At 43.6% G+C, this 24,216-nt stretch overlaps 1 protein-coding gene across 2 annotated transcripts in view; it reads left to right on the top strand.

Annotated features, from left to right (window-relative positions):
- Positions 1–24,216, top strand: part of LOC137563307 (dual oxidase 1-like) — a 162,654-nt gene that overhangs the window by 53,649 nt on the left and 84,789 nt on the right. For both annotated transcript variants that reach the window (XM_068275599.1, XM_068275598.1), the window contains 3 exons: positions 2,995–3,161; positions 7,614–7,674; positions 17,092–17,185. In XM_068275599.1, coding sequence (XP_068131700.1) covers positions 2,995–3,161; positions 7,614–7,674; positions 17,092–17,185 — 322 coding nt within the window. The remainder of the gene's footprint in view (positions 1–2,994; positions 3,162–7,613; positions 7,675–17,091; positions 17,186–24,216) is intronic.

Here is a 24,216-nt window from a genome sequence, read left to right as displayed (position 1 = left end):
AAGATACTTTGCTGGTTTTGCATCATATATTGGTTCATTGCCCATATATATACATACCAGCACGTTTATTATTTTCCTTGTATTCGTGTTACGTTGATACATCAGTGACGCTGATATATACGTACACGAACTGTTTATATCCTGTGTTCAGTTAGTCAGTTCTAGCACGTTGATCACCCGTGCTGAGCTAGTTATCCTGTTCCTGGTCCTGTTTGTGGATTGCGTTCATCTCTGCGAGGAGATAATGAATCCTTCTGAATCCTGTCCTGTTACCGTTTGTGGATTGCGTTCATCTCTGCGAAGAGATAGCGAATCCTTCTGAGTCCTGTTCCCTGTATTACTCCAGTCCTAGTCAGCGTTCCTGCTTATGTCATATATCGGTTCTTTGCCGATATATACATATGTTAGTCAGACGTTACAAATAGTTTCATTGATAGCTGTAATTGTAATACGCTAGGAAAACATACTTATTGTATATTTGTCTGTGTTACGTTCATCTATCTTGATCCTGCTATTTCCTGACTATCCTGTCCTGTCTTTGTGAGGCACGCCATCGCTGCAAACGCATTGGCTGCCTCATTCCAGTCTGTCTTGTTTTGGACGCTTGCTGTCGCTAAGTAGCCGCTAGCTAGCAAGCGTTCATTCTGTCTACCTGTCCTGATCTCCTCAGTTCTGGTTTATGCGCTGGTTTAGCCTGAGACGTTATAGCGAAAGCATTGTTTGTGGCTGTCGGATCTGCACCGGCTCTGTGCGCCACAATCTCCTTTTGGAGTCAGTCCTCCCCTCCACTATACTGGGGATAGCCTGTTTCCTTGTGCTAGTGTGTGTACCTCCTCCACGTCAGCTCATGCGTTGCATGCTGACTGTGGAGAATACACCACCAAGCCTTACACACACATTATTGTCTCTCTCTGCTCCTTTTTTTGCTTAAAATCTGCTTGCCCAAGTGTAAGCAGAGGCCAAACATTATGGTGAGAAGAAGAGATGCAATGGTCCTATTATTATTATTATTATTATTTAGTATTAATATAGTGCCGACATGTTTCGGTGCGCTGTAATTGGGTCTTAAATTTAAGCCAGGTGATAAAGTATTTATGTCTACCTAAAATGTAAGAATTTGTTTCCCATTAACCTTACTTCCCTTGAGATCTATTCCCTGTCAAAAGAAATTAGGTCTGTTTCTTTAGAATTGTCCATAGAAACATGAAATCTTTATACTGTACCTGTATTTTATATTGCAAGTTTTAAGACTTTCACCACACTCTTGAATACACACCCACTCATCTCTTATCCATTTTTTTCCTCCATAGCAGTACCTTCCTGCACTTTTTATTTTAAACCATAATGGTTAAAACTGAGAAATAATACATTGCTGCTTTATTTTCCTTCTTTTTCCCATTAAAATATATAGCACATAAAAATATTATTGGAGAAAAAGGCAGACCAAAATAGCCTAGCTAGTTTTGAAAATATATTTGATAATATATATATATATATATATATATATATATATATATATATATATATATATATATATATATATATATATATATATATATTATACATACTGTATATTGTACATATAGAGGTATATGTGCAATTGCTTGGCTTCAAAATGCATTGTGTGCAAATACAATTCTCATTTGGTGGAACATTGCTTTTGCCTGTCCCAAATCTTGATGGTGGGAGTTTTAACACCATTATCCTCTGACTGTTGCTATCCCAATAATATTGGGCTGTAGTCCTAATTCACCTACTTTGGTAATTGTGCCCATGATATGCACAGATCTGAAATACTATCATTCATATATAGTACATATATTACATACGGTATATGAGGTTATACATGATTTGTCCCCAAGGTGTGTTTTTAGATTTTTATATGTATCTTTTTGTATAATAAACTTTATTTTTTTAGGAGGGGTTTTGCATGGGTCCATTATTTTGCCTTGTCTTACTTAAATGTACCAAACATACAAAGGGAAATACTCACTCCCAAAGAGTCCTCTGCTGCTTTATAAAGCCTGCAGGCTGCTTATAAGCCAATAAGAAGTGCACACACACGTTACACCTAGTCTGCAGTGATTAATCAAGCAGAAGCTGAGCAGGTCAGCCAATCGTTGGAGAGGGCTTCAGTTGCAAATAGACAATGGCTATATGACCAGCAGGGGGCACCAGCGTGCAGGATATTCCCTCTCATCTGCCCCCCTCCTAACTAAACTGCATGGGAATCTACAATAAAATTAAAAACAATGGTGCACAAGCTTTTTAATTTTACTTAAATGTACCACTTTTTCCTTTCGATCTTGTCAAGAGTGCCATCTGAGTGTGTGTTTTTTTTCTGTTAACTTGGGTTTATTCCAGGCACTCTAATTATCTCTCTTAGGAGTGTATGCACTAATCTGCATTAAGCAGAATAACATGCATAAAGTCTTGTGCCATGATGAGTAGAGCGTAACCTATTGCATGTAGTGCATACACCCCTTAATTCCAAAACATACCAGTAAGTTAGTTGGCTCTTTCCACACATTGGAATGCATTAAGCAGCATAACATGCATAAAGTCTTACAGCACAATGAGTAGACCAGAATGCAATACATTACATGCATTGCATTACGCTCTACTCATGGTGTGGTAAGACACATGTTATTCTGCCTAACGCAGTTTAGAGAATCTACCCTATTGTCCCTAGAATATGAGTTTTCTAGTGTCCTTTGTAAAAATCATTAGCTAGCACTGCATAAATGTATAATAAATACTAAAATTGTAATAGCTAATTAAATTGTCACATGTATTAAGCAAACTAATTTTAGCCCTATGATTATAAAAAGTGCTTAAACAGACAGGCACTGGGAAATTCTGAAGCCATAGACAACATTAAAACATTGTTTGATGATGATTCATTTGTGTGTGCTCTTATGAAAATCCAAAAGCATGATATGATGTAATGAAAAAATAAGAATTTTACATAACTGGAATACATTTATTCCATAGGGTTTGGCAATCCAAGAGCTAATGAAAATCCTTACCTTCAAGCTCAAAGCATTGTCTGGTTTCGATATCATAACTACTTAGCTGATGAATTTGCTGCAAAACACTCACATTGGTCAGATGAAGATATATTCCACCATGCTAGGAAATGGGTTACTGCTACTTACCAGGTAAAATAATATGATGCTGTGAAAATATTACCCGGAGATAACAGAGACCCTTCGTAAACCTGCATATTATTATTATTATTATTTATATAGCACCAACATCTTGCCACATCCCTTGATAGAAAGTTCAATGATAAGCATAGACTCCTTTTCACTTCTCGGTCTGAGATCCATAGAAAGAAGACATAAGGACAACCTAAATTGCAGAACAGTACAAACAGGGGAGGACTGGCCAGGGGGGAAGGGAGGCGATTTCCCCCCAGGCTGCCTCTCATTTAATGATTTAGGGCTGGTACAGTGCCTGGTGCATTCATGTTTTTGTATAAGGCAATGTGAACCACTAGGCTGGCTGAGGCAAATAAATGCCCAATTACAGAGCAATTAGAGGGTGGACAAGCTGGTAAACATACATAGCATGATACAGAGTAGAGGCTTGCCTGCAGGGTCTGTGGGAACAAATCTTTCTGGTCTCTCACCATTGTTAAAATGACTGCATGTGCACAGCTACATAAGGTATTGTCTAGGTTGAAAAGTACTCGACAATCCCTATACTCCAGAAGAGCTGCTTGAAAACAGTCCCTAGACTCCAGAAGGGCTGCTGGCAGACAGTCCCTAGACTTCAGGACGTCTGCTGTTAGACAGTCCCTAGACTCCAAAGGGGCTGCTTTCAGGACTTGTGTGAGAGACTGGCAGGTACAGGATTGATATTAGGCAAGTAGCCTCTGTGTGATTTGGCTGCAATACAGATAAGCTCTCTGATCCATCTCAGGCTATTCTCATCTCTCTCCCACTACTGGAATATAGCACATGGGGCACGTGTGTGATGTCATTTGGGCTGGGCTGCTGTAAAAATAGGCCTCTAATTTGTGTTTTCCCCCCAGGCCAAAAGGTCCCAGTCCTCCCCTGAGTACAAATACTGAGACATTGAAGTAAACTCAATTGCAGAGCAGGTCAAGAAAGCAAAATGTAGCAGGCAACAAGAGGGGACAAAATGATGAAACTATCTTGTGGACACTATCTACAGAAACTTTGTAAGGTTTGATGTTTTTGTGGGATTACTCTAAGCCCCCCAGTTTCTTCCTTTATCCCAAAACATACTGACCGTTTAATTGTGCTTATCTCAAATTCACCATAGTCATTGGTAGTGATATTAGATTGTGAGCCCCTCTAACTGACAGTAGGTGATGTAAGTTCTTCAGTGTACTCTGTAAAGCACTGTGGAAGACAATAATGATAACAAAAGGGAAGGCCAAGATAACATTGCCAGAAGGCCATGAACAGCTGCAGTTTGGTAAACACTGCTAGGATAGCAGTTAGGATCCTTGTCTATAGGTCTTAAAGCAGACCTGAACTCTCAGAATGTCTTCTCTGTTCTAAAATATACGCAACAGCATAATAACCTTTAACAAAACATTTCTTTGTTATAGCTGAAACAAATCCTAAAATAAATCTGCACTTTTTCTACTTCCAGATTCATGGAAGCAGAAATGTTGTTAACATATTGTGCTTTCAAATGAGCTTATCTGCCATCTCTCCCATGGAAGTTATTCGACACAGGCAAGAGATCAAATTACAACTTGTGATTAGACACAAATGAGGGGGGATTAACCAGGCTAAACTATCTAAATACATACAGGGTGCATTCCTTAAAATGAAAAAAAAAAAAAAAAAAAACATAAGACACCAGAAAAGTTCTATTTACCATTGTTACCAGACATACAATTAATTGTCTCTTGAGTTTATTTTCAGTTCTGGTTTGCATTAAGATTGTCACTTGTCAATGCATTTATCCATTAGAGTGCCATGATTGTTTGATGCAGATATTGATATTTTGACCATTAGATTCTTTGATACTTTTATTTGATAGCTCATAGTATATTGGAATTTTAGATGGTCTGCATTTTGTCTATGTAATAAACATTCTTTGTTGACATTAACATTGATGTCTGTTAAGCTGTGAGTACGTCTACAATAAAGAGTAAAATTGTAACGATCGGTGTAACACAGAGAGGGTCTGATTACCGGTGATCTGCAGTATCACCGAGAATTCAGATATATACCCGATTATTGAAGATCTGCAGTATCACCGATAATCAGATATATCTCTAACCTCTGGACACCTGGGTAATAAGAGTGTTTGGTGCAACAGAAATACTTTGAGGACTGTACCTGAGGAATAGGTGCACAGCAGTAAGGAGTACTGCACAGTAACACGTTCCTTCCACAAGCCTGAGACTCTCCCGAGGGAGGGGTCAGGCTAGGAGTAGGAAGGACAGAGTGTGAGTGACACCAAGGAAGGGTGTCACCCACAGGTCTGTGAGCTATCTCTTGACTGAGGAGATAGCTCTCGAGGTCGGGCAAGCCGGGTCGGCAACAGACAGACAGATCAGGGACAGAGACAAGAGACAGATGCGGAATCCTAAGACAAGCAGGGTTCGGCAAAAGAGTGTCAGATATAGCGAAGTACCTAATCAGAGATCAGAAGAGTAGTCAGGAAAGCAGAAGGTCATAACAAATAATCAACAATGCCTAGTCTTGGGTTTGAGCTCCTTGATCATCAGCACCCTGGAGCTGGTCTGAGTATAACTAGATGGTAAAGCTAATTCCTAGTCTGAGGTGTGAGGTCCCTGGTCATCAACACCTAGGAACTGGTCTAAATAATAACACAGATAATATACAGTTTTCCCTAGACTGAGGTGTGAGGTCCTTGATCATCAACACCTAGGAACTGGTCTAGATAATAACACAGATAATATCACAGATACTGACAAGGTCTGAGTGCTACCACGTAGTGATCGCAACGCCAGACACCAGAGAAATGACCAGAACCCAGTATATATACCCACGCGCTCTCCAGCGCCTCCCCTAAGGGCTGGACCAATGAAAACTGATAGAATTGTCAGCTGATCGGCTAGATCAGCTGACACCCTTCTGACTGCCATAAAGGCTCTGCCTCTCAGCGCGTGCGTCCTTCTGAACCTGTGTGGACTATCAGTCCCAGCCACACCAGACATGTGTTGTAATGCATCTGTAGGTTTGAACGCGGGGCCAGCCGCACTGCTGTCAGAGCATGAGGCGGTTTCCCCGCGTTCAGCCATACTGCTTGTGGTAAGCCCATGCGTGCAAACCGCCGCGTCGGACGCGGAATCCGCCGCCTCGTTCACTGGGCATGCGGCGGTTTCTCCGCACTCCGTCAGGCTAGTGGATGCAGGCCCATGCGCGCCAGCTGCCATGTTGAACACGGAATCAGCCGCCTTACTCTGAGTACTCGCGGCGGCTTTTCCGCGTTTTCTCACAAAAATGTTCCGTTACATGATTACCTTTTACTTTACAGTTCTGCTATTCAGAGTTACAATTCCATGCATAAGCATCAGTGTTTCAATATGGAAGGAACTTTAATCTCTGTTTAAATGGCTCATTAACATTATTCCAAGCATCTTCTCCATCCAGCAGATCTGTGTCTGTTGTACTTACGTACACAATTCTCTATTATGGTACTACTGAGTGTAGGAAAGAGTAGCATGGACAGACATTATTCACTTCTAAAAGTTAATTCTGTGTTGTTTAAAGCAAACCTGAAGCATTTTTTTTAAAGAATACTTTTAACTATCAATAATGCACTCACATGATTTTCCGCAGGAATCCTGTGGCTAAACGAGGCCCCGTCCCCTAAAATTCCCCTTTTTCTCGTAGTCCTGCCTCATGAATATCAATCACCACCTATCTCCACCCCCTCCGCCCCTTCTTATTACTACTCCACCCATCTCAGCCAGCGACTGCAGTGTGTGCCAGGCACAAATATGCTCAATGTGTGCGTGTGCGTGCTAAACCAGCCCTCACTAGCTCTGTGCACTCTTCAGTCAAGGAGCAGGGTGGCATGCTATGACGTGCGGTATGCACGTGCAAGCGCGGCCACCAAGAATGAAAAGCCGTGACTCGGAAATTCTTGAAAGGCCATCTTCAACCATGAAGTATAAATTTCTTTTTCATGGAGTTGCCGGGGAACGGAAGGCGATAGAGCAGCGGTAATGATGAAAACATTAGATTTACGTACACAGTATTGTACTTTTTTTTTAAATGTGCAATCGCTACAGATTTGCTTTAAGTGCTACTTATTTCTGTTAACTTGTCACATACTGCCAGACAGTGCAATTTTAAGGAAATATACCTTGCAGCACAGAGCAGGATGAGTATGAAACATTTCCAAACTAGTGTTAGCAGCCATAAATTACACTGGAGATTTTCTGTAACAATGAGCAATCACGTCATCCATCTTTGTCCCCTAGAGCCCTCAGGTGTTTCACAGTCCTGTCATTTGCTCAGATTTTGAGACTTGATACAAGGCCTCATGACACCATGGCCAGCTTTTCTTCACTATATGTTCAGTCGTAAAAATGTTATGTGCTTTCTCACCACTGACTAATAAATATATTTATTTATATATATTTTTTTTAGAATATTGTAATGTATGAATGGCTGCCAGTCTTTCTCCAAAAAGATGTATTGCCTTACCGAGGTAAGAGTTTCATGTTCAAAAGTTGCAGTAAATTGCTTGATTTATAATGAACTGATTGTGGTACATTGAATACATTTTTAAGGCTGTTTTATGTAGAATTTACTGTCTTATCAGATAAAAAAAAAATCACATTTAGAATGAAACACATTTTCACAAATTGTCTTATATGTCAGCCAAATTCTCTCCCTTTATGTCCTTGTGGAATAAACTTTCTTACTGAGCTATATGAGAATATTCATAGCCAAGTAAAGAGAAGCCAATCAGTGAAGTGTTTACCTTTGACCCAGTAATATCATGTCCCGACAATACTATAGCCTGCAATGGTAATCTGTGACAATGGTGGCACAGGGGTATTTACCAGTAGATTTGGCTCCACTCACCTTATAAACATACAAGGATGTTTAGAACACTCTGTAGATTTCTGTGTCTCCCTTTCCTAACATTGACACAGTCTACCTTAAACAAATCATTCTAGTTATGGACATAATCAGGGGCGTTGCTAGGATCCTAAGAGATCCGGGGCACTACGGGGCACCAAGGAGTGATGCAGAGTGGGCATGGTGATGATGACACGGTTGCTGGGGGAAATTGGCGTGGCAATAACATGGGCATAGTCAACTGTAATGTAAAAGTGTAGCTCAAAAGGGCACTGAGTTTTTTTCGCAAGACACAGAGCAAAGTGACCCTAAAGGTATTTACAGGATATAAGCCCGACGAAGGCTGAAAGGCCGAAAGCTTGCTTATTTTTATTCATTTTTAGTTAGCCAATAAATGGTATCATCCTGATTTAAAACTTCTTGCTTTTACTGATGGCTAACACGGTACAATACCCTACTGCTACTAAAGGTAATTAGACAAAGTTTTTTCCCAAAAAACACACATATAATAAAGCAGCATTTCCCCCACAAAAATTCACACAACAATGCAGCGTTTCCCCATGATGTGGTGGTCTCACATCACGGATGTACAGACGATCTGCAGAAAAGTGATGCTGTCATTATGACCAAAATCTGAGGAATGTCATGAAGAATGAATGAATGCAGTTCTGAAAGCAAAAAGGTGTCCAGCTCAGTACTAGCAAAATGTAACTAATAAAACAACCACTATGCCACCTGAAAAATGCAGAAACCATTAACTCAGATGTTAGATGCAGAAACCATTACGTAAAATGCCAAATGCAGAAACGATTACCCAAAATGTCAATGCAAAAACCATTACCACACATGTGAAATGCAGGAACATTTACCCCAAATGTCAAACGCAGAAACCGTAACCACACGTGAAATGAAAAACGGTTACGTCACATACTACAAATGCACGGATGTGAAATGCAGACACTGCTACCACAGCTGTCACGTGCAGAAAACCTTGCCTCTGACATGTGAACTGCACATATTACTACACATATATAAAAAACAACAAATGTTACCTCAGTGGTGGGGTGGGTGGGAGGAAGGGGTAAACACTGGATGCTGGTGGGGTGGGTGGGAAGAAGGGATAAACACTGGGTGCTCGTGGGGTTGGTGGGAAGAAGGGATAAATGCTGGGGGCTAGTAGGGTGGGAGAAATGCTGGTAGCGGGTGGGCAATGCCACTGTGGTGGATGGGAAATGCTGATGGGGTGAGAAACGCATTTGAGAGGGTGGGAGTGGCTGGTAGGGTGGGAAGGGCTGATGGTGTGGTGGGAGGCTAGCGGGGTAGGCCACACTGGTGGCTGATGGAGTGGGCCACACTGGTTGCTGGTAGGGTGGCCCACACTGGTGAGGTGGAAAGGCTGTCCATGCTGGTTGAGTGGCCCATGCTGGTGGCTGATGGGGTGGCCCATGCTGGTGGGATTTTCCACACTGGTGGCATGGCAGGGTGGCCCACACTGGTTTAGCTGTGTCTTCTGCTGCACACTGCTGGAGAAAGGCCAGGTGTGTTTGCGCATGTATCCATGCCACTGTTGTATTAATATCAGGGGCATATATACAGTGGAGGAAATAATTATTTGACCCCTCACTGATTTTGTAAGTTTGTCCAATGACAAAGAAATGAAAAGTCTCAGAACAGTATCATTTCAATGGTAGGTTTATTTTAACAGTGGCAGATAGCACATCAAAAGGAAAATCGAAAAAATAACCTTAAATAAAAGATAGCAACTGATTTGCATTTCATTGAGTGAAATAAGTTTTTGAACCCCTACAAACCATTAAGAGTTCTGGCTCCCACAGAGTGGTTAGACACTTCTACTCAATTAGTCACCCTCTTTAAGGACACCTGTCTTAACTAGTCACCTGTATAAAAGACACCTGTCCACAGAATCAATCAATCAAGCAGACTCCAAACTCTCCAACATGAGAAAGACCAAAGAGCTGTCCAAGGATGTCAGAGACAAAATTGTAGACCTGCACAAGGCTGGAATGGGCTACAAAACCATTAGCAAGAAGCTGGGAGAGAAGGTGACAACTGTTGGTGCGATTGTTCAAAAATGGAAGGAGCACAAAATGACCATCAATCGACCTTGCTCTGGGGCTCCACGCAAGATCTCACCTCATGGGGTGTCAATGGTTCTGAGAAAGGTGAAAAAGCATCCTAGAACTACACGGGAGGAGTTAGTGAATGACCTCAAATTAGCAGAGACCACAGTCACCAAGAAAACCATTGGAAACACATTACACCGCAATGGATTAAAATCCTGCAGGGCTCGCAAGGTCCCCCTGCTCAAGAAGGCACATGTGCAGGCCCGTCTGAAGTTTGCCAATGAACACCTGAATGATTCTGTGAGTGACTGGGAGAAGGTGCTGTGGTCTGATGAGACCAAAATAGAGCTCTTTGGCATTAACTCAACTCGCTGTGTTTGGAGGAAGAAAAATTCTGCCTATGACCCCCAAAACACCGTCCCCACCGTCAAGCATGGGGGTGGAAACATTTTGCTTTGGGGGTGTTTTTCTGCTAAGGGCACAGGACAACTTAATCGCATTAACGGGAAAATGGACGGAGCCATGTATCGTGAAATCCTGAACGACAACCTCCTTCCCTCTGCCAGGAAACTGAAAATGGGTCGTGGATGGGTGTTCCAGCACGACAATGACCCAAAACATACAGCAAAGGCAACAAAGGAGTGGCTCAAGAAGAAGCACATTAAGATCATGGAGTGGCCTAGTCAGTCTCCGGACCTTAATCCAATAGAAAACCTATGGAGGTAGCTCAAGCTCAGAGTTGCACACAGACAGCCTCGAAACCTTAGGGATTTAGAGATGATCTGCAAAGAGGAGTGGACCAACATTCCTCCTAAAATGTGTGCAAACTTGGTCATCAATTACAAGAAACGTTTGACCTGTGCTTGCAAACAAGGGTTTTTCCACTAAGTATTAAGTCTTTTATTGTTAGAGGGTTCAAAAACTTATTTCACTCAATGAAATGCAAATCAGTTGCTATCTTTTATTTAAGGTTATTTTTTCAATTTTCCTTTTGATGTGCTATCTGCCACTGTTAAAATAAACCTACCATTGAAATGATACTGTTCTGAGACTTTTCATTTCTTTGTCATTGGACAAACTTACAAAATCAGTGAGGGGTCAAATAATTATTTCCTCCACTGTAGCACTTGCAATGTACCTTCTGGTCACTTTAAAGCGGAACTGAAGTTACATTTAAAACAAACTGTTTCACTTACCTGCCGTCCTGTCCTGCGCCAGTTCTCCTCGAGCCTCCGTTTTTCTGCCGCTACTCCGTTTCTCGACTTGTAAGTCGAGGCCAGCGCAGCCCTGCCAAGCGTATCCTTTTTATGCGTTCCCATCTGCAATAGCACTTTTGCAGACTGGAATGCAAAGAAGGATACGCATAGCCAGAGTTGTGCAGATGCAGTGGCCCAGCGACAAAACTGTAAGTAGCTGGCGGCGGGAGAAAGGAGGCTCTTGGAGAACCAAGAGCCGAACCGCAATATACTTCAATGGGGAGGAGAACTTTGAAAACTAGAAACACTTATGCTGGCCACAAAAGTGATGGAAAAGATGTTTTAAGGGGTCTAACATCTGAGTTTTTGCATGGGGGAGTGGGATAGACGCCAAAAGTCCCGGGGAAAAATCTGGATTTGACGCAAGGCAGCTTTTTAAGGGCAGAAATCACATTGAATGCTAAATTGCAGGCCTAAAGAGCTTTAAAACATCTTGCATGTGTATAGATTAATCGGGGAGTGTAATTAGAGTACTGCTTCACACTGACACACCAAACTCACTGTGTAACGCACCGCAAACAGCTGTTTGTGTAGTGACGGCCGGGCTGGACTAGTGCGCACCATGGCGAGAGTGCAGGCCGTGGCGGATTTCAAGCCCATATGGTCGCCGGGCTGTGGTAGCTCAATGATATAACAACAGTGACTGTCCAGCTGAACAAATTTGGTCTGTCCACAATGAAACAACGACCTTATTATCTTGGGTGTGCCCCCCCCCGAGACACTCATATAGCCGTTGGTCATTGCTTCATTGTGATACGCAAGCCCCTTCACCACGGCAAGGTAATGATCACGAAGGGGAATTAGCACATGTACATGCCTTTTGTTTTGTTGTTGCAGCTGCAGTGCAGCTAGAAAAATTAGGCAGGCATGTACACGCACCAGAAAAAGTAGTACAGCGGCCACAAAAATTCAGGAATCCACCTGGAGTCCTGGACCCTGTTGGTGGTGGCAGAGAAGGCAGTCAAGCGGCCTGCGGGCAGAGGTGCTGTGTGGGGAGCGACTTAGTCTTGGGGCAGGCAGTCACATGGCGTGCAGGCAGAGATGCTGTGTGTGGGGACTAACTTAGTCTTCGGGCAAGCCTGAGCTTGCTTTGCAGACCTGGAATCCGTGGTCAGATGGACCCTTGACCCAACACTGTGTGCCAGAGATGTCACCATTTGCCTTTCAACATCACGGTACAGTTTAGGTATCGCCTTTTTTGAGAAAAAAATTGCGGCCTGGTATCTTCCACTGCGGGGTGTGGCTTTGCTTTTGTGCGCTGCTTTTCCTCAGGTGGTCATCCCATTGCAGTTTGTGCTTTGTAATCATGTGCCTTCGTAGGGTAGTTGTCCCTACATGGGTCTTGGTCTTTCCATGGCTCAATTTTCAGTGGCAGAGAATACAGATGGCATTGCTCTCATCTGAGGCAGACACACAAAAAAATTTCCACACCACTGAGCCCTGGGGTGATGGCATTTTGGTGGTGGTGGCGGCCGACTGAGTGTTAAGTGGGGTGCCAGAATCAGAGCAGGAGGAGGAAGATATGTCATGCTTCCGTGCGGAAGCTGAGAAAGATGAGGTGTTCTGTGTTAAATATTCAACTACGTCCTGACATTATAGGGGGTTGATGGCATGTGCCTTCTTCTGAACACTGTACTTTGGTCGAGGGCCGCACAAAATCACGACAGCGTGACCTCGAACAGACCTGCCAGGTGGCCTGCCTCTGCCTTTTGTTTTGTCCATATTGAAAGGTATGCACTGACTTGACTAATACAATGTGCAGTCATACGGGTGCAGTTAACAGGTATGCACGGAGTGGTATATCACACTGCATGCACTCACGTAGGTAGGTGGGTGCACTGAACACAACAGGTAGGTATATGCAGTGAGGGGTATTACAATGTGCAACTGTCACACAGAGACAGGTACCGGACAGGCACAGTGACACTGCGTGCGCTCACGTAGGTGGGTGGGTGCACTGAAGTGAACAACAGGTAGGTATATGCAGTGATGGGTATTACAATGTGCACCTGGCACAGTAGTAATTATACTACCAAAGGGCCTGCTGCGACTGACTGACAGGGCTGTATATAATGCAAGTGGGCCACACACACACAAAAAAAATAGGTCACAATAACAAGATTAGCTCTCAAAAGAGCTGTTGAGGGGTGCTTTTTTAGCAATAAGAATCAGCAAGGAGCAAGCTAAGAAGCCTACAAGAGCCTAACTAAGCTTTCCCTATAGGTCTCTGCACAGCACCTCTCCCTTCTCTAATTACTGCAGACACACGAGTGAGTGAACAGCCTGATGCTGCCTGCCTTTTATAAGGGGGGGGGGGTCCAGGAGGGAGCGTAGCCTGATTGGTTACAATGTGCCTGCTGACTGTGATGTAGAGTGTCAAAGATGACCCTAATGATGCACTATGGGGGCAAATCAAACTTTCGGAAAACCACTGAAGTTCACCGGGAACCATTTGCCGGCGAACCGTTCAGGCCATCTCTAATCACAGTCTACTCCTTCATCCTCAGCTCGGCAGCATCTCAGGCCACTTCACAGTGACTCTGCAGCGCAACCTGCAGCTTTTCCTCCTTTGGCTGCAACTACAGATAAACTGTCGTGCTTGCCAGGGAGGGAGGTATTCATGTGCCAGCACTGCAGCAGGCTGGTCTTAGCAACAGACCTGTGGAAGGGGGCCTGGCAAGGGGATGCTGGCTGTCAGAGGCTATAACTATAAACATTTTACTAAAACATAAGTTGTGCTTCCTGGACTGGGCTCCTCAGTTACTTAATATAGTCCCTGTGGAAGGATCGGGGCACTCTAATTTGGAACCGGGGCACGTGCTTCGAGCGTTTTGCCCTAGCGACGCTCAACACAAAAGGTAGGTATATGCAGTGAGGTGGGTTCACTGAACACAAAAGGTAGGTAGATGCAGTGAGGTGGGTTCACTCAACACAACAGCTAGGTATATGCAGTGAGGTGGGTTCACTGAACACAAAAGGTAGGTATATGCAGTGAGGTGGGTTCACTGAACACAAAAGGTAGGTAGATTCAGTGAGGTGGGTTCACTCAACACAACAGCTAGGTATATGCAGGGAGGTGGGTTCACTGAACACAAAAGGTAGGTATATGCAGTGAGGTGGGTTCACTCAACACAACAGCTAGGTATATGCAGTGAGGTGGGTTCACTGAACACAAAAGGTAGGTATATGCAGGGAGGTGGGTTCACTAAACACAAAAGGTAGTTAGATGCAGTGAGGTGGGTTCACTGAACACAACAGCCAGGTATATGCAGTGAGGTGGGTTCACTGAACACAAAAGGTAGATATATGCAGTGAGGTGGGTTCACTGAACACAAAAGGTAGGTAGATGCAGTGAGGTGGGTTCACTCAACACAACAGCTAGGTATATGCAGTGAGGTGGGTTCACTCAAAACAACAGCTAGGTATATGCAGTGAGGTGGGTTCACTGAACACAAAACGTAGGTAGATGCAGTGAGGTGGGTTCACTGAACACAAAAGGTAGGTAGATGCAGTGAGGTGGGTTCACTCAACACAACAGCTAGGTATATGCAGTGAGGTGGGTTCACTGAACACAAAAGATAGGTATATACAGTGAGGTGGGTTCAATCAACACCACAGCTAGGTATATGCAGTGAGGTGGGTTCAATTAACACAAAAGGTAGGTAGATGCAGTGAGGTGGGTTCACTGAACACAAAAGGTAGTGAGATGCAGTGAGGTGGGTTCACTCAACACAACAGCTAGGTATATGGAGTGAGGTGGGCTCACTGAACACAAAAGGTAGGTATATGCAGTGAGGTGGGTTCACTGAACACAACAGCTATGTATATGCAGTGAGGTGGGTTCACTGAACACAAAAGGTAGGTAGATGCAGTGAGGTGGGTTCACTGAACACAAAAGGTAGTTAGATGCAGTGAGGTGGGTTCACTGAACACAACAGCTAGGTATATGTAGTGAGGTGGGTTCACTAAACACAACAGCTAGGTATATGCAGTGAGGTGGGTTCACTGAACACAAAAGGTAGGTATATGCAGTGAGGTGGGTTCACTGAACACAAAAGGAAGTGAGATGCAGTGAGGTGGGTTCACTCAACACAACAGCTAGGTATATGCAGTGAGGTGGGTTCACTGAGCACAAAAGGTAGGTATATGCAGTGAGGTGGGTTCACTGAACACAAAAGGTAGGTAGATGCAGTGAGGTGAGTTCACTCAACACAACAGCTAGGTATATGCAGTGAGGTGGGTTCACTCAACACAACAGCTAGGTATATGCAGTGAAGTGGGTTCAATGAACAAAAAAGGTAGGTAGATGCAGTGAGGTGGGTTCACTGAACACAAAAGGTAGGTACATGCAGTGAGGTGGGTTCATTCAACACAACAGCTAGGTATATGCAGTGAGGTGGGTTCACTGAACACAAAAGGTAGGTAGATGCAGTGAGGTGGGTTCACTCAACACAACAGCTAGGTATATGCAGTGAGGTGGGTTAACTGAACACAAAAGGTAGGTAGATGCAGTAAGGTTGGTTCACTGAACACAAAAGGTAGGTATAAACAGTGAGGTGGGTTCACTGAACACACAAGGTAGGTAGATGCAGTAAGGTGGGTTCACTCAACACAACAGCTAGGTATATGCAGTGAGGTGGGTTCACTGATCACAAAAGGTAGGTAGATGCAATGAGGTGGGTTCACTGAACACAACAGCTAGGTATACGCAGTGAGGTGGGCTCACTGAACACAAAAAGTAGGTATATGCAGTGCGGTGGGTTCACTGAACACAAAAGGTAGGTAGATGCAGTGAGGTGGGTTCACTCAACACAACAGCTAGGTATATGCAGTGAGGTGGGTTCACTTAACACAACAGCTAGGTATATGCAGTGAGGTGGGTTCACTGAACACAAAAGGTAGGTAGATGCAGTGAGGTGGGTTCACTCAACACAACAGCTAGGTATATGCTGTGATGAGGTGGGTTCACTCAACACAAAAGGTAGGTATATGCAGTGAAGAGGTGGGTAACTAAACACAACAGGTGCTAGGTATATGCAGTACTGGGTATTAAATGTGCACCTGTCACACAGGTAATCACTGAATGTGCTGGGCCGCTGGTGGTGGCACACACACAGTATGAATTATCAAGGCTGTCTATGCAACACAAGTGTCAGTGGGACACACAGAAGAAAAAAAAATAGATCACAAGAACAAGATTAGCTCTCAAAAGAGCTGTTGTGGGGTGCTATTATAGCAATAAGATTTAGCCAGGAGCAAGCTAAGAAGCCAAGAGCCTAACTAATCTTTCCCTAGGAGAAACAATCTGCAGCAGCTCGCCCTACTCTGACTATAGCAGGCACACGAGTGAGTGTAATGGCCGGCGCTCACTGCCTTATATACAGGGGGAGTGGCTCCAGGACTGAGTGTAGCCTGATTGGCAACAATGTGCCTGCTGACTGTGATGTAGAGGGTCAAAGTTGACCCTAATGGAGCATTATGGGGGCGAACCGAACTTCCGGAAAAGTTCGCCTTCGCATGCGAAGGCGAACCACCCAAAGGTCGCCTGGAACCGTTCGCCGGCGAACCGTTCGGGCCATCTCTACTTTTGAGTGAATTGTCACGGTTTTCAGTGTTTAGGTAATTTTGTATAATCTTTTTTGGTAGTCATCTAGAATGATGTATAAAAGTTGTGCTTTATCACTGTTCTGTTCTCCAAAGGCTATAATCAACATGTAGACTCAAGCCTAACCAATGAATTTCAAGCTGTTGTCCAGTTCATTTCATCCATGGTCCCACCAGGTATTTACGTAAGGTAATTGACCTACATTTATGCAACGTCTATGCTAGATTGTTGTCCTTGTATTCACATAGGACTGCTGCCAGTGCTTGAATGTTCTGTGATTTTAATTGGTAATGCTACCTATGTTTAATTGTATGTCAGTTCAGGCAGGTGGAATACTGATAGATTTTTTTTTTTGCTCATGCAAAAAAAGTATATGCCAAAGAAATTGATTTTAATGATAACTTATTCAGAAATGAATAATTTGTTAATTATTTTGATTACCAGTTTGAGTATTTTGAAATGAAATAATGGACAAATCATTGTGGAGTGTAATGTGTCTCTTTTGAAGCAACATTTCTGACTAACACTAGATATGCCTGTGCAAATATTTCTTCTTTGTAAGAAAACACTCAAAAAAGAAAAAGGCTGGATTACAACCAGGTTCATACAAATTTAACATAAAGTACATGTTCAGCCAAAAAAAAATTATATTCTTGTACAGATTAGTGAAGACTTAAGGTGGCCATACACTCAGCAGTATCCCATTGATATCCGTCCGATTCTATCAATCTGAACAAATCAGCTAGAAATCGATGCAGCGATTGGCTTGATTGATCACTCGATCGATTTGTGGCCAAAATCAATCAAATAGATTGATCAGACCAAATGGAAGCTTTGATTGATGGCGTTGCACTGGATCGAACAGTGCAACATTACAGTTGAAAAGATTTTAAATAGATTTCATTGTGAAATCTATTTATAATCTGTTCCTAGTGTGTGGCACACATCAGATAGATTCCTCTCAGATTTGATCTCACAGGCATGTGACAGGAATCTATCTGATGTTTCATTCTGGTGGCAATTTATAAATGTGCGGCACCCTTTAGAATCTGATTCAACCATTTGCTTTTTTTAGCGTGCTATAGTTGGTTTAAATACATCTTCCTTTGTCTAGAATAGTTGGAATCAGAAAAGTAAGTTTTGATAAAGAGGACAATCTATTCTGTCTCTGCTTTTATGTGCCTAAAGCTCACCAAACACAGGGCAGCAGGGCTCCACTGCAGCAAACAATAGATCTACAGTATTCCCAATAAAAAAAAATCAAATTAATTTAGATGATATCTTGTAAAAAGGCAATTTCATTTGGTCTGCACCATCTAAGATTAATAAGTATAAATGTAAATCCCCAAAATCCCAAAACATCAGCTGTAAAAGGAATGTGACTTATTATGGCGATCTGATGGCGTAGTATAATTGCCTCTGGCAAAGTACATTTAAAATACATCAAATTTTATTTACATCTTATTAAAACTCTGGGCAGCACGGTGGCATAGTGGATAGAATTGTCACATTGCAGTAGGTCCCCAGTTACATAGTTTGGTTGAAAAAAGACATTCGTTAATCAAGTCCAACCAGGAAAAAAAATAATAAAAATAAAACACCATTCTGAACCTGCACATATCCCAGTTGATCCAGAGGAAGGCAAAAAAAAAAAAACTTACAAGGCCTGAGCCAATTAGCCTAAAAAAGGGAAAAATTCCTTCCCGACTCCAGATGGCAGTCAGATAAATCCCTGGATCAACTCTTCCAGGAATTCCCTAAAGATTATAGCCGTGGATGCCCTTCAATGCAAGGAAAGCATCCAAGCCCTCTTTAAATGCAGATATAGAGTTTGCCATAACTACTTCCTGAGGTAAGATGTTTCAGATTATAACCACTCTCACTGTGAAGGACCCCTTTCTAAATAGATGGCAAAAACTTTTTTGCTCCATCCGCAAATCATGTCCCCTAGTCCTGGGGACTTATAGATTTCCACCCAAATGTCCCAAAACTATAGATTCTTTTCTGAAAAGAATTGTTTCAAAAGGGATTGATTCCAATCATACACTGCACATTAATTTCCAATAGATTCTAGCAGGGAATTGTTTTGACATTCAATCTAACTACAGAGTTGCACTGTTCGAAGCCATGCAAAGCTAGAGGCCATCAATCTGCCAATGCACTTGCCCTGCCACTTATTAATTTACAGTTTCCCTACCACTTTAATTTACAGTTTCCCTGCCACTTTATTAATTTACAGTTTCCATCTTGTCCGATTTATATTTTCAATAGATTTTTAGACAACATTTTTCGATCAAAAACAGATCAATCTGAAATTTTGGGGAATCCATTCCCATAGATTGAATCTGTAAGGAATCTAATGGGAAAACTGATGAGTGTATGGGCACAGCAAAGGAGAAGGTGGCCCTTAAAGGATACCCGAAGTGACATGTGACATGATGAGATAGACATGTTTATGTACAGTAGAGATGGCCCAAACCTCTGATTTTAGGTTCGCAAACAAACGTTTGATTCGCGTGAACTTTCACGAACCGCAATAGACTTCAATGGGGACGTGAACTTTGAAAACTAGAAACATTTATGCTGGCCACAAAAGTGATGGAAAAGATGTTTCAAGGGGTCTAACATATGAGTTTTTGCATGGAGGAGTGGGATAGATGCCAAAAGTCCCGGGGAAAAATCTAGATTTGACGCAAAGCAGCGTTTTAGGGGCAGAAATCACATTGAGTGCTAAATTGCAGGCCTAAAGTGCTTTAAAACATCTTGCATGTGTATACATCAATCAGGGAGTGTAATTAGAGTACTGCTTCACACTGGCACACCAAACTCACTGTGTAACGCACCGCAAACAGCTGTTTGCATAGTGACGGCCGTGCTGGACTGGTGCGCACCATGGCGAGATTGCTCTTCCTCACTCAGTAATGTCAGGTAATGTCTGACTGCTTTATCAACTTTCGATGGTTCTTTCTCTACCATTGTTAAAGCTTACATCTATTTTTTTAAATACTTGTTCTGCTTGCTGTTCTGTACCTGCAATGAGAATCTTTTATGGAGGGCAAGTCTGCCATTGTGAGTGATCACTTGTAATGGCTGAGGAATGAGGGTTCGATTCCGGTCCAGAGTGGGAGCCTGAGAACTGGCTACCACCACCGCACATCCAAGTAAGGACCCATTTGCTGTATAAGTAATGTACCTGCCCTGACCGTGCTTTGCAGACCAGGCATCTGTGGTCAGATGGACCTTTGACCCAGCGCAAGATGAACCAAATCGAAAGCATTTGCCAAGAATGTGTTATGGGGGGCAAGTCTGCCATTCATTCAACTGTGTGAAACGTTCTATGGTACTTTCTCAGTAGCATGGTGACCACGGGTAATGGCCGGGGAATCCTGGTTCAATTCCAGTCCGGAATGGGTGCCTAAGAAATGGCTACCACCACCACACATCCAAGGAAGGCAGCAGGCACGCTGTGGGCAAAGGAACAGGAACGGCTACCACACATCCAAGGAAGGCAGCAGGCACGTCCTGAGGTAGTGACCAAAAATAACAATACTCAAAAAGAAACACAATTCGGGCAAGCACCATCCACTCTACCATATATATGGGTCAATAACAAGGAGTGTGCAGAAAGGAACCAAGAAGTATGTATACTGAACCAAGAAAAAGTAGTTCCCTAAAAACCGCACCACTCACTCCGATAATGAACAATAATCAATCTTTATTCAGTACACAAAGGAGATAAAAACACTAAAAACAATAGATATTGGGGCACATGATAATAATAATAAATACACAAAATGATTCATATATATAACCACAATGCCTGTAAAGTACTTCCTCAACTATATATATATATAGTTAAACACGTTAAAAACATGCCAATCAGATAATAAGTAAGAGGAAACAGTCAATACATCCCTCTGACAAGACATCAGCCTGATATGTGCAAAAAGAAGCAAATAAAGTGCATGGTGCAGAAATGAGGATGACAGATAATGTCAGCCATCCAAGAGGAAAAAGTGTGACAAGCGTGAAAATGGAAACAACAAACTGTAAAGTGCTGTGCACAAAAATATTGTAGAAGAATAAGGCTGTAGCTTACCAAGGATGGAAAGAAACAGGCAAGGGAAACGGGGTGCCCCGAGAACGCCGTCGCGATTCGCTGCCTCCAATGCGCAGCTTCGACTGGACTCAGCCCAGTCGAAGCTGCGCATTGGAGGCAGCGAATCGCGACGGCGTTCTCGGGGCACCCCGTTTCCCTTGCCTGTTTCTTTCCATCCTTGGTAAGCTACAGCCTTATTCTTCTACAATATTTTTGTGCACAGCACTTTACAGTTTGTTGTTTCCATTTTCACGCTTGTCACACTTTTTCCTCTTGGATGGCTGACATTATCTGTCATCCTCATTTCTGCACCATGCACTTTATTTGCTTCTTTTTGCACATATCAGGCTGATGTCTTGTCAGAGGGATGTATTGACTGTTTCCTCTTACTTATTATCTGATTGGCATGTTTTTAACGTGTTTAACTATATATATATATAGTTGAGGAAGTACTTTACAGGCATTGTGGTTATATATATGAATCATTTTGTGTATTTATTATTATTATCATGTGCCCCAATATCTATTGTTTTTAGTGTTTTTATCTCCTTTGTGTACTGAATAAAGATTGATTATTGTTCATTATCGGAGTGAGTGGTGCGGTTTTTAGGGAACTACTTTTTCTTGGTTCAGTATACAAAAATAACAATACAGGAGGACTTTCGAGGCCCTGCTGTATATGACACTGATATACTGTACTACCTTTAATGAGAATCTGTTATGGAGGGCAAGTCTGCCATCCATTCAAGTGAAAGGTATGCACTGACTGCCAGGTATAATACAATGTGCAGTGAAAGGTATGCAGTGACTGCAAACAGCTGTTTGTGTAGTGACGTCCATGCTGGACTGGTGCACACCATGACGAGAGTGCAGGTGATGGCGGCTTTCCAGCCCATATGGTCGCCGGGCTGAGGTAGCTGAATGACAGAACAGTGACTGTCCAGCTGATCAAATTTGGTCTGTCCACAATGAAGCAATGACCCTATTATCTTTGATGTGCCACCCCCCAAAACACTCATATAGCCGGCGGTCATTGCTTCATTGTGATACGCAAGCCCCTTCACTGCGGCAAGGTAATGATCACGAAGGGGAATGGACACATGTACATGCCTTTTGTTTTGTTGTTGCAGCTGCAGTGCAGCCAGAAAAATTAGGCAGGCCTGTACACGCACCAAAAAAATTATTATAGCGGCCTTAAAAATTCAGAAATCCGCCTGGAGTCCTGGACCCTGTTGGTGGTGGCGGAGAAGGCAGTCAAGCGGCCTGCAGGCAGAGGTACTGTGTGGGGAGCGACTTAGTTTTGGGGCAGGCAGTCACACGGCGTGCAGGCAGAAATGCTGTGTGTGGGGACTGACTTAGTCTTCGGGTGGACAGTAGCCCTCCGGGATCCATGCCTCATTCATTTTGATAAAGGTGAGGTACTGAACAGTTTTGTGACTAAGGCGACTTCTCTTCTCAGTGACAATTCCTCCAGCTGCGCTGAAGGTCTTTTCTGACAGGACGCTTGAGGCAGGGCAAGACAGAAGTTGGATGGCAAATTGGTACAGCTCTGGCCACAGGTCAAGCCTGCGCACCCAGTAGTCCAAGGGTTCATCGCTGCTCACGGTATCTACATCCACACTTAAGGCCAGGTAGTCGGCTACCAGCCGGTCCAGGCGTTGGTGGAGGGTGGATCCAGAAAGGCTAAGGCGATGTCCGCATGTCCGACATCATCATGAGATCGCTGGAGCGTCCTGTCCTTGCCTGCGTGGACATGGGAGAAGGATTACTGGCAGTGGTACCTTTATTGCGTTGTGCTGTGACATCACCCTTATACGCATTGTAAAGCATAGTTGCAAGCTTGTTCTGCAAGTGCTGCATCCTTTCTGCCTTCTGGTGATTTGGAAACATCTCCACCACTTTGTGCCTAAACCGAGGGTATAGTAACGTAACCACCCAGTACAGCTCATTCCCCTTGAGTTTTTTTATACGGGGGTCCCTCAACAGGCTGGACAGCATGAAAGACACCATCTGCACAAAGTTGGATCCAGACGTACTATCCATCTCCTCTTGCTCTTCCTCAGTGATGTCAGGTAAGTCCTCCTCCTCCCCCCAGCCACGAACAATACCACGGGAATGTCGAGCAGCACAAGCCCCCTGTAATGCCTGCTGCGGTTGTTCTTCTGCCACCGCCTCCTCCTCCTCCAAAGATACACCTTCCTCATCATTCAAGTGTTACTCCTCTTCCCCACACGACTCTTTCTCCTCCTCCCCCTCTGTGCTGCCGCAGGTGTTGAGGAAACATCTGGTTCTGATGAAAATTGCTCCCACAACTGTTCCTCCCATAACTGTTCCTTTTCACGCTCCTCCACAGCTTGATCCACCACTCTATGCACGGCATGCTCCAGGAAGTAAGCGTAGGGGATCAAGTCGCTGATGGTGCCATCACTGCGACTCACCAGGTCGGTCACCTCCTCAAACGGCTGCAAGAGCCTGCATGCACTTCTCATCAGTGTCCAGTTGTTGGGCCAGAATATCCCCATCTCCCCAGATTGTGTCCTTTTACTGTAATTGTACAGGTACTAGGTGATGGCTTTCTCCTTTTCTAGCAGGCGAGCGAACATAATGAGGGTCAAATTCCAGCGAGTCGGGCTATCACATATCAAGCGTCTCACCGATGGCAAGTTGTTTCTCCGCTGAATGTCCGCAAAGCGTGCCATGGCCGTTAAAGACCACCTGAAATGCCCACACAACTTCCTGGCCTGCTTCAGGACGTCCTATAAGCCTGGGTACTTTGACATAAATCTTTGAATGACTAGATTGAGCACATGTGCCATGCAGGGTACATGTGTCAGCTTTCCCAAATTCAAAGCGGAAAGGAGATTGCTGCCATTGTCACACACCACGTTGCCGATCTCCAGCTGGTGCGGGGTCAGCCACTGATCCACCTGTTTGGTAAGAGCAGCCAGGAGAGCTGCTCCAGTGTGTCTCTCCGCTTTGAGGCAAGACATGTCTAAGATGGCGTGACACCGTCGTACCTGGCATGCAGCATAGGCCCTGGGGAGATGGGGCTGTGTAGCTGGAGAGGAGATCCAGGAGGAGGACGATAGCGAAGAGGATGTAGCAGGAGGAGTAGGAGGAG

Source organism: Hyperolius riggenbachi, chromosome 3, assembly GCF_040937935.1.
Source record: "Hyperolius riggenbachi isolate aHypRig1 chromosome 3, aHypRig1.pri, whole genome shotgun sequence".
Lineage (NCBI taxonomy): Eukaryota > Metazoa > Chordata > Amphibia > Anura > Hyperoliidae > Hyperolius > Hyperolius riggenbachi.
The sequence above is the reverse complement of the archived record's forward strand: the minus strand, read 5'-3'. Positions and strand labels throughout refer to the sequence as shown.